The following is an 11,316-nucleotide window of genomic DNA, read 5'->3' as shown; positions in this document are numbered from 1 at the left end:
AACCTTTTCAGTCGGAAGAGCCAAAAATTACAATTTACAAAATTTTGAAGTTTTTAAAGAGTCACAAAGATTTAAAATTTCGAAGTTTTTAAAGTGCTATAATGTTTTAAAATTTCGAAGTTTTAAAGAGCCACAAAGTTTTTCTTGCCAACTATAAATAGCTTTCACACAATGACATTTTTTTAATGGAAAAAAAAAGAAATAATACATAAGTATTGCTTTTCAGTACAAATTAGATAATACATATATGGTAATGACAATATTAGATTTTTTTTTCGGTAACAACTAAAGTAGTTAAACATTTACTTACAACTCTAACTTGTACTTTACTAAAAAACAATTGAGCAAACAAATTATAGAGTCATGTCTGCTTTATGTGGTTTTAGAAAGTTTGGATAAATTACGCTCATACGGTAACTGTTTTTTTAGTTTCAAACACAACTCTAAATATTCATTTGTTAGTTGGCTTCTTACTTTACTTTAAAATATATTCATGCAATAGAACGCTTGCTCGCACGAATATGTCTATCCAAAGATAGTCAGCACTCCAAATACCAACATTTTCACCTCACTGTAGCAATTTGGAAAATTATTCCATGCGCCGAATCAACTCGCGGCATTTCTTTTAAAGCTGTTCACTTTTGTTGCGTCACGTACATACATTTCTGGACCTACAACACCACCAACTTTCTTTTCAACTCTGTCAATTTTTCACTCCAGAAATCTTTACTTTTTAAATCGATCAATTGCATTTCTTTCTAGAGATCCAGTATCAATTCCAAATGGCTCAATGTGGATTTCGTTACTATTTGTGTTAAGGGGATTTACTAGAAATGCTAGAAAGGTTTTGTTGGTTTTGAATTGATCAAATCTGTCAAAAATGTATCTTTAATTTGTTTTTAATAACTGTGCTGAAGTAATTTGTGTCAGAAGTTGCTCTGATTTTATCGCGATACTGCTTTAGACATTCAAAATGAAGTAATTGACCGCTCTGAATATCTTATGTAAAATTGTAAAATAATATTTTTCTTCAAAACAAACCAATTCTTCTACATAGGATGGGTTTTCCTTTCCTTGCAGTTTTAGATTCAGCTCATTTAATTTCTCTGTTATATCAACCATAAAGTAAAATTTTGCAACTATTTGTCTTTCTCTAATTCGGTGTGATAAATGTTTTTTTCATTTAGAAATGTATTTATTTTATTCAAGCACAAGGCAAAACGTCTCACCACCTTACCTTTGGAAAGTCATAGCACTTTTTTGGGCAGAAGGAGGTCGGAATACTTTGTCTCCATTTCGTTTAAGTTGTAGAGTGCTTTTGTTGTTAATAATCGTGATTATCAAATTCATGACCTCAACTACTTCGGTCGGAATCGTTTTGGGCCCAAAGCGCTTCTTGGTGCATTATTCAATGAAACGTAAACATTTCAAGGTTTATTTTGCTCCAAAGAGTCGTTGTTGCCCTTTTATTTTTCCTGTCGTACTTCTGGCTCAATCAGTTGCTATTTAAATGATTTTATTTAAATCGATCTTATTGTCTTCAAGGTATTTTTGCACTGCATTAGCTCTATCGTCCTCTCAAGTTTGTCATGAGAGCGGTAGCAATCCTAAGACTAATCTATAGCAAGTAATAAGGCAGAAGAAAGTTGAATATCTTCCGCCTGCAAAAATGCTACATTTAAAGACATTTTAGCTATTTTATCTTGTACTGTTTCAGCGGATAGTGCAAATCTTTGATTTTTTTTTTCAAGATTTCTGGTATGTTTTTAAAATCACGAAACAGTTCTTCAGATGCACATAGGAAGCAGTCTCTGACATACTCATCATCTGTAAATGATTTGCCTTTTTGTGCAATTTCTAGTGGTATGCAAAGCTTGCCAGAATAGCATTAGTTGTAGATAGCTTCTAACTTTGAGAAGATAATTCACTTCTAACTCATTTACTTGAGACAAAGCTTTGTGGTTCAGATGCCAATTTGTCTTGCATCAAGGCGAATTAAAACCTACATAGAAACATCCGACGACGGCGTCATTCGAGAGCTTCTGACGGACTGACAACAGTGACGACGCATGTATTTGGGGAGGTGTGTGGTGAAAAGCGAGTACACGTGGTTGAGAGATAGAATCGGCGCTTAACCTTCGTTAAAAGATTCAGAACTATTTTTAAAAAAAATTTCGAAAAAATAATTCATGTTTGCATATGGAACTAAAGAGCCGCAGCTTCACATCCAAAGAGCCGCATGTGACTCGCGAGCCGCAGGTTGCCGACCCTGGGTCTTTACTGACAGTTTCAATGTTTCAAAAATGGAAATAACAAAGAGCATAAAACTAGGTCCACTCTTTAATGAGCAATGCAGTTAGAAAGGCCGAGCTCAACATTTTCAGCACATCAACTACAACTTAACAACACCTTCAATCTTACCTCCCTGGCCCCCCTGCATAGAAGATGCTAATGTTAAACCATGTTTGACTGGAATCACTCACATGTGAATACGACCAGGGTGAACAGTGCAAGATTACAAAGCTTATATTAACTCACTCTGTCTGTCTGGTACACATTTTGTATACGTCGTTTCTTTCACTTACCATTCTCGGATCGAGGTTACAAACTTTACACAATTATTAAAACATGAATCAAAACAAAATTGACCAATTATTTTATCAATTAATGTTGTTGTTTTTTTTAAAATAGAAACAGTACTAGCTAAGGGGAGATAATCCCTGCGTAGAGAATTACGTTGTAGCATAGAAATATGAAACTAGAAATAGATAACTAACTATAAAACTTTCTACTTTCCTAAGCCCTTATCCGTTTTATGGCTAGTAGTGTTGACTTCAACAAGAAGATTTGATCCCTCGAGTTCGAGTAGAAGTCGCGCATTGACCTGCCAGCAAAAAAAATATCTTCCAGATTTCAGACAAGTGATTGGATCCTAGAACCCTGCCTATCAACTAGCCCTAAAACAGATGCAAACACATGCACGAACTGCGGCTAAAGCTGCCTCTCCATAAGTGGCTTGATCAGTAACACCAGATTCTGCCCGTCTCAAATGAAACTAAAAGCATTGACTCATCTGGACGTATCCATTGTCTTCCGAGACTGAAGGAGACTTATAAGAGTCAATTAAACTTTTTTTTTCTTTCAAGACGCAAGCACATTTTTAGAAAACAACAATATCTTGTATCATTATCTCCGTCGAATCGCTGCGAGCAGATTCGAAGACTTAAGAAACAGTAAAGAGACGTCTTTATAAAAACAACTCAGAATGTCTACGTAAGAGAAATAACATTGAACAATTTAATATTGATACTAGTTGCACAGGGGTTCTCAACCTGTGGACGCGACCCCCTTGGGGGTCGATTGACGATTTTCCAGGGGTCGCTTAAGACCATCGAAAATATGGATTGTTACTGTCTATTCTTCTATTGCTGTGTGGGTGGGGGTCGCGGCAGAGTGGGGTATTGTAATAAGGGGTCGCCGAGCAAAAAAGGTTGAGAACCGCTGCACTGGCAGGCTCGAAAGTTGCTGGTTAAACAAAAGACAGAATTAGGAAGTGCAGTTTCCTGCGACTTTGTGCCTGAGCTAATGGAGGACATGTTAATTTTAAACAAGTTACTTTTCCTGACTGATCAACTAAAAACATTAGTCTTACTATTATTCTTCCCATAATTTGGTCTACATATTTATTCGAACTATTCTTTTTAAGTCTGAACTTTATCGAGTGTTTATAGGGAAATGTAAGCCATTTTCTGGCGAGTCGCTAGAGCTATATCATGCTTTCCTGCGCTCTGCAATTCTAGAAATGTTATGCCATATCTGCTATTCAGTGCACTTTATTAATAGACGTTTTATTTACGGTCATAGAAATTTGCATTGAAGAAAAAAAAAGGGGTGGGGGGTGTCGTAATATCAAAATTCTATTGGTTTATAATTTGGCGATTACTATTGCCTTTTTAATTTTTTTTTATTAAAGTAGGGCTTTAACCTCAGCCCCCTCCCAACCGGCTACGTTCATGGAATTTGGTTACGGTAGTTTAGCTACATGAAATTGTTTTTATACCTTCCCCCACCACCATTATTATATTGATGATGAATCGATAAGTAGTATCAATATATACTGGAGAATTTGTATTCTATCAGACATTTAAACCTTTTTAGAAACATTAATAATTGATTTAAATAAAAATTGAAATCGTCGTTTCAAGGTTGATGTAGCATTCAAATTGTACTAACATTATAATGTATGCCTTAAATTAAGGCATCATGCAAGAAAGTATTGAATGTTCCCTTCGATTAATTTCAATCTAAATACCTGCATCAAAGCATTCTAAGCTCAACTCAACTCTGATTACATAGACAGCAAATGGATGTTGGGATTGGTGAGATAATATTTCGAGTTAATTTGTTCATCCGTAAAGGAGTTTATTCTAACTGAAGAACAAGATCAATATTTAACGCAATCAGATCCCGTTGAAATTCAGTCATCCCACATTCTAGTTCAGTTAGGACATATATACACATTCACTCATCAAACTTAAATATTCAGCCATGACACACACATATTTAGTCAAAACACATTTAGTCATGACACGTACACTTTCATTAAGGACACATACACAATCAGTCATGACACATACACATTCAGTCATGACACATACATATTAAGTCATGATACATACAGTTCCAGATATTCACCCAACTGTTTTGTTTTTTTCTGACAGAAACACAATGACAACGACCAAGACTACCCCCTCCTCCTAATAAATAGTTAGGTTGTTCCCACTTTAATACGTGCCTATTCAAGGTCTGTGGAGATCTTCCATCAACGAACCACTTGCTGCCAGATCGTTTATGACTGTGTCCATACTTGTAGAACCACTTTATCAACAGCCATCACCACACTGTTTCCAAGGCTCTTTTGCCTTCGTGCTTCTCTGCCTGTCCTTTACAAATTTTAAACATGCACAGGTTTCATTCACAAGCTACTTGCCTACAAGACAGGATGGTTAGAACAAAGCATTCTACACCTTTACAAGACATCAAAATAACCAAAACAGAATCGCGCAGTCAACAAAAGCCATCGGCCAAAAATCAGACTGATGTGTTCCTTGGCCATTGTCACATTCTCGTCTGCTTGCGAATCTTGGACGTTAATTGCAGAACTCGAGAGGAGAATCCTAGCAGTGGAATTAAGATGCTATTGAAGGATCCTAGATGTTACCAACATTGACCGCATGACAAATGATTACAGAGGCAATTTGGCGTTGGCCCCCACCGCAAACAAAAACTGGCTGGCCATATCACAAGGTCATCAGAGCTTGCAAAGACTTTCCTTCAGGGAACAGTACCAGGACAGAGAAGAAGAGGCAGAGAAGTCGATATGAAGACGACATATAAAAAAATTGGCGGGGCTGTTGAAAGAGTCAATCAATAAAATGAGCATCCTTAATAGGGGCTGTTACACATTTAAACTCTTAACGTTTCGTTTCATGTTTAGATCATGTAAAGAATGCTTAGAAAAAACGTGACGCAAGGTTGGTGGGAGGGAATCAACTGCTTAGAACGGCCAGATTATTCAGATTACACAATACAACTGACTAAATGGCTTCATTGATATTTGAATGAGTCATAAATGGAGTTATTGTCAAAACCCAGTCAGGTGTTGACCCGCCCCCCTGGCCTGTTATCTAAGTCAACCATACATGGATATGTAGGTCTCAAGGGGTGATAATTGTTTAGAGATAACAGTGATATAGTGTGATATCATAAGGGCATATAAACTTCAGTAACTCTAGTAATATCTTGTAAATCAGTCAAGTTCAACTAACCCACTTCTATACAAAGAAGAAAAAAAAGGGCAAGGGAACAAACTCATTCATAAATTTATAAGGACTGGTTACCTCTCTTTGTATTCTTCTCATAGACATATATAAATATAGACTGGCCAAAGGAAGTAACTTCATGTAACTTGAAAACATGTATATCTATTGTATTCGGATTTCCGAATTATGAAAAATTGCATGATCTTCATTCTTAGAGATTAAACAAATCTACACTGCCTCCTTATTTACAATATATATAGGTGTGTGGCTGAAATATATACGCATACTTAACTTTTATACTGCTCATAAATGCTGTATAATAAAGTACACAAAATTGCAAGTCACAAATTTTCATTTGATAAAACTCTTTAATCGGCCAGTCTATATTTATTTATGTCTATGGTTCTTGTATAAACATGGTATGACAACATGACAATAATCAAATGTGTGCAACTCACTCTAAGAATATTGAAATGTCAAATAAATACATCTACATTCACATACTAAAAACAACCTACCATTATTATTGTAAAGGTATGCTTTCAATGAGAAAGACTGTGTACATTTTCTTTTCTTACTAATTAAAACAAAAATCTAGACGTTATTTAGTTCAAGCGAGACAGCAGCAAATCATTTAGAAAGGTAAATACTAGAACAACGAAAAATGTATTGAAAACACTGTATCTTATTTATTTTTTTATGTAAGCCCAAATATATATATATATATATGCATATAAAGGCAGAGTTTCTGAATCCTTTACCACTGGAAGCCATCCCCCCCCCCCTAGAAAGAAAAAAACAATGTTCGCGCCTCTCAGCCTCCTGTCTTGGGCAGTAAGGTCAAACACAATTATAATTATAACACAACATCGCTCGAAAAGTAATTAGACCAGCCTTGCGCCACTCCCCCCCCCCCTAGATTCCTGGTCAGGACATTGCACCCCTCTTGTCAGGACATTGCACCCCTCTTGTCAGGACATTGCACCCCTCTTGTCAGGACATTGCACCCCTCTTGTCAGGACATTGCAACCCTCTTGTCAGAACATTGCACCCCTCTTGTCAGGACACTGCACCCCTCTTGTCAGGACATTGCACCCCTCTTGTCAGGACATTGCAACCCTCTTGTCAGGACATTGCAACCCTCTTGACAGGACATTGCACCCCTCTTGTCAGGACATTGCAACCCTCTTGTCAGGACATTGCACCCCTCTTGTCAGGACATTGTACCCCCTTTGTCAGGACATTGCACCCCTCTTGTCAGGACATTGCACCCCTCTTGTCAGGACATTGCACCCCTCTTGTCAGGACATTGCACCCCTCTTGTCAGGACATTGCACCCCTCTTGTCAAGACATTGCAACCCTCTTGTCATGACATTGCAACCCTCTTGTCAGGACATTGCACCCATCTTGTCAGGACATTGCACCCCTCTTGTCAAGACATTGCAACCCTCTTGTCAGGACATTGCACCCCTCTTGTCAGGACATTGCAACCCTCTTGTCAGGACATTGCACCCCTCTTGTCAAGACATTGCAACCCTCTTGTCAGGACATTGCACCCCTCTTGTCAGGACATTGCAACCCTCTTGTCAGGACATTGCAACCCTCTTGTCAGGACATTGCACCCCTCTTGTCAGGACATTGCAACCCTCTTGTCAGGACATTGCACCCCTCTTGTCAGGAATTCGTCCGTCTGTTTGAGATACTATTGTCTAGTATGACGCGGAGGACGTAATCAACTTTTTTTTTTTTAAGTAACGTCTGAATTTTATAAGATAAGATAAGAATAAAATTAATACTTTTCAAGGACAGACAAATTTAATGCTTAAAAAAAAAACAAGAATGGAAATCTAGTTTGATTGAAATAAAGTTCTAGATGAAAATAAATCTAAAAGTATTTAATGTAAAAGTAAGGTATCCTTTTCAGACGTTGCAATCTATATAGCGGAGGATGTCATCTGTCATACCACGGTTAACGAAGGTGTCATGTGGCCAACATAACATCCAAACACCTTTACTTTTTCTTTTACTAATGTCAGGAACTCATTAGATCTGGGCTAAGGATTCCAAATTTAAAATTTCCAATTTTTGCCAGGATTCGAACCGTGGACCCGCAGTTCGGTAGCCAAGTGCTTTACCATTTAGCCACCCCCTCCACTCAAAATTATAAACATAATCATAGCTGTCGAAATTTTTTAAAAATAAAGTCATTAGGTTTCAATGAGTATCATGATATATTTATATACATTTCGTCGATAATAGGACATATATAGAACCTCAGTGTCTTTATGTAAAAATTATCCTGAATTCAACGCCTTTAACTGATGCGTTAATTATAGTTCTTGACTAGATATTTCATCATACTATTTGTTCATAAATAACAAAATCTGTGTTTCAATACTCTTCTAAGGCTACCAAAAAAAAAAGTTAGACTCAAGGCTTGTCTACAATAAATGCCATCATGGATGTCCTCCAGTTTTAATGTAGGACTTGATAGATCCTTGATCTAAGGGTTAGTGCGACATCCAAACAAACTTCTGGTCGTCTCTCTGAAACTTGAACTCATGAAGTAAAAGATAATCAAATTGACAGCTCCGTTGACGTAATCGAATACGAAAACAGTATAGCCCATTATAGAGAACAGGTTGTGGTATCGCCGCAGGTAGTAGTAGTCGAAGACGATGAATTTGCCTAAGTAGTTTGCAACCCTTGGAAAGAGGTTCACCATGTAGATGACAATCACCACTAGCAACATTTTGATGACCTGTTGATCTCGTTTTGAGATTCCCTGAGTCTTGTCAGACTTTTCCATTGTTTGAGGATTGTCTTTAACTTGAAAGGTTTGCAAGTTCTGATGAGTTTTGGTCTTCATTGAACTTCTTGTGATGGTTTTGGTTCTGTACCGGAACTCGGCTGCCTTTTTCAGCTTGTAGGAGATGATGACGGTAGAGATGATAATAACAACGAGACTGACCATTGGCCAGAGAGTGCCGGACATGTTGTAGTAGCCGAACAGAGCAACGTTGTTGTTGGAGAAGCTGTTGTACTTGAAAATAGCCACGGTGGTGTTGAAGTGAGAGTCAAACGTCAGGAAGACGTCATAGATGCCGAAGATGATGACGAAGCAGCCAAAAACCACAACGGAAATTGTGACGCAGATGACTAGCGCAACTTTAGGTGTCAGCAGCCACTTGACCTTGAGCGGGATGATGACGCAGAGGCACCTCTCCACCGCCACGTACGCTGCCAGAACACTTGTGACGTAACACGAGAAGGACACCAGGTAGTTGCAGACGACAAGGGAGACGTTGGTCCAACTGTAAGCCAAGGCCAAGGACACCAACTCTAAAGGTCCCTCCAGCCTTTGCAGGAATCCAGCCACGCACTTGACCAGGTCCCACAGCGAGACGGTCGTCATGGAGATGGCGGTGCTGTCCTTGAACCCTTGCTTAGTAAACACAACAATGACAATGGTGTTGCTGAAGATGCCGAAAAAACAAACAGAAAAATTGATGACCAAGTCTAAGATGATCTGCGAAAGTCTCCTCTGGTCATCGCTGGCTACATCAGAAGCCATGACAAGACTAGTGACCACAGCCTTGCACAGAGCGACCTGACACAACAGATCACTGGAATTCATAACAACTGTCTCACACCAAACTTATGACTCGAATTTTTAAAAAGCCAATTGATTAGAGATTATTTAGAGTTTTGAGATTATAATAAAGATTAGAGATTATTTAGAGTTATGGGATTATAATAAAGATTAGAGATTATTTTAACGAGGGAAACACTCAAATGTGTATTAAAAAAAAGTGTCGACTGCGCATGTAAAAGCACTGCTCTATATGAAGACGCTTTTAAAATATAGTCCTCTCAACTACCCAGAAACTATTACAACAGATGCTCTAGATTGGAACACACAGGGGGAAAGGCTGGGAGACCAAAGTAAAATCAGTAGACCGAGAAACGAAGATGCACTGAGTGGAGTAGCTCAGAATAGAGTCTGATGGCAAAGTACAGTTACGGCTCAATACTCTACTGACCAAATATGACGCATTTGTTAGTCACACACATTGGACCTGTTCAGAGTTTATAATTTTATTTTTAAGACCAAGGCATTGACATCATCCGATGCAGCGCACTGTTCTCACTATATCATCCAACATAACATTTCCCATCAAGAGATAAAATAAAAGAAAAAAAACTATAGCTATTGTTATGGCACGATTTAGGAATGGGGCGGGAAATATTATTTGTTTCATAAATAGAAAAAGTTTTGACTTAGAGACAATGACGCGACAAAGTAAAAAACATGACGAGGCTTTTAGGAAGAAAAACGAAATGTAAACAGACTACTTTCTGACAGCTGTAGAGAGAGGCAAGCTTTATGAACGTAGACATTTAGCTTGACCACATTCCACCGTTCCCTTCGATTTTATTATTAACTTCTTGTTCGACATTCACTATCAGCGTCAACTAACTTGTATTGTTTGGCCTTTTGCCTGTGTTATTGGATTTCTTTATATGAGAGTTACCTTCCTTTGACTTATCTGCATACGACACAGCGAGGAATTAACACTTTGAATCTAAACTCACCATTCTACATTTGTTAAACTTCTTCTCTACAACCTACCCCCCGACATACATCAATAGTAATAGTACATCGCAATTAAAAACAAGCCTTTTTTTTTGCAAAAAAAAAAAAAAAAAATCAAAGCGGAACGGCTGTCGCCCCAAGTGTTCCTGTAAAACAAATAGAATTACAAACTGATTAGATCCAGAGGCTTTCTACGTACTTAGGATAGATTTTTGTTTGTGTCCTCGTGTCGGTGACACTTTGTCCAAAGTAAATTGAGTTTAATTACTCCTCCGTTCTGTTTGAGTTCAGAAAGTAAACACTGGCTGTATTCTTACTCAAGTTACTCTGTGTTCATTATGTTCTTCTCTGTCCTCAAAATCAATCACATGACGCTCAATTTTCTTTTCTTAAGGAGCGAACAGCTTCATGAACTAATGAACAAAAGTGGTTCTGGTTCACAGATTCTTCTTTCTGTCAGCGTGAACGTTTTGAAAGTATTTCAGTATTTGGACAAATATATCAAATTTGTATGTGTGCATGTGTTGTTGTAAAAGTGAAAACCTCATGAAACTGGAAAGACAAGTTTTAATATATCATTGTCCAAGTACCAGAAAATGTCGTGAAAATGTCGTTTCGCTATAATACCTTGTAGTTGAGAATCATTTTAAAAGAAAGAAATGAAATTGTTGTTGCAGATTGAGTTCGTATTCACGTTATTAAAAATGTGCTAATCAGCTTCAAAAGTTTTCCTTAAATATAGAAGACATATTGTAATAACTTGAAGGGAGCATCTCAGCAAGTGTTAACAGTGCAAGAGAATAGCTCTGTTTCTATGTACATAATAAAAGAACACTACAAACATAGGTAGCTGTCTTAGAGATCTACTATTGCTCACAAGGTCGCCGCCTCTGTCT

At 37.7% G+C, this 11,316-nt stretch overlaps 1 protein-coding gene across 1 annotated transcript; it reads right to left on the bottom strand.

The window, feature by feature from the left end:
- Window positions 1–8,326: 8,326 nt before the first annotated feature.
- Window positions 8,327–9,460, bottom strand: LOC106052493 (uncharacterized). Its single transcript, XM_013207888.2, has one exon. The coding sequence runs from the start codon at window positions 9,458–9,460 to the stop codon at window positions 8,327–8,329; it is 1,134 nt and encodes a 377-aa protein (XP_013063342.2).
- Window positions 9,461–11,316: the final 1,856 nt, after the last annotated feature.

This window comes from Biomphalaria glabrata, chromosome 9 (genome assembly GCF_947242115.1).
Source record: "Biomphalaria glabrata chromosome 9, xgBioGlab47.1, whole genome shotgun sequence".
Lineage (NCBI taxonomy): Eukaryota > Metazoa > Mollusca > Gastropoda > Planorbidae > Biomphalaria > Biomphalaria glabrata.
Note: the sequence above shows the minus strand (reverse complement) of the source record. Positions and strands in the feature narration are given on the sequence as shown.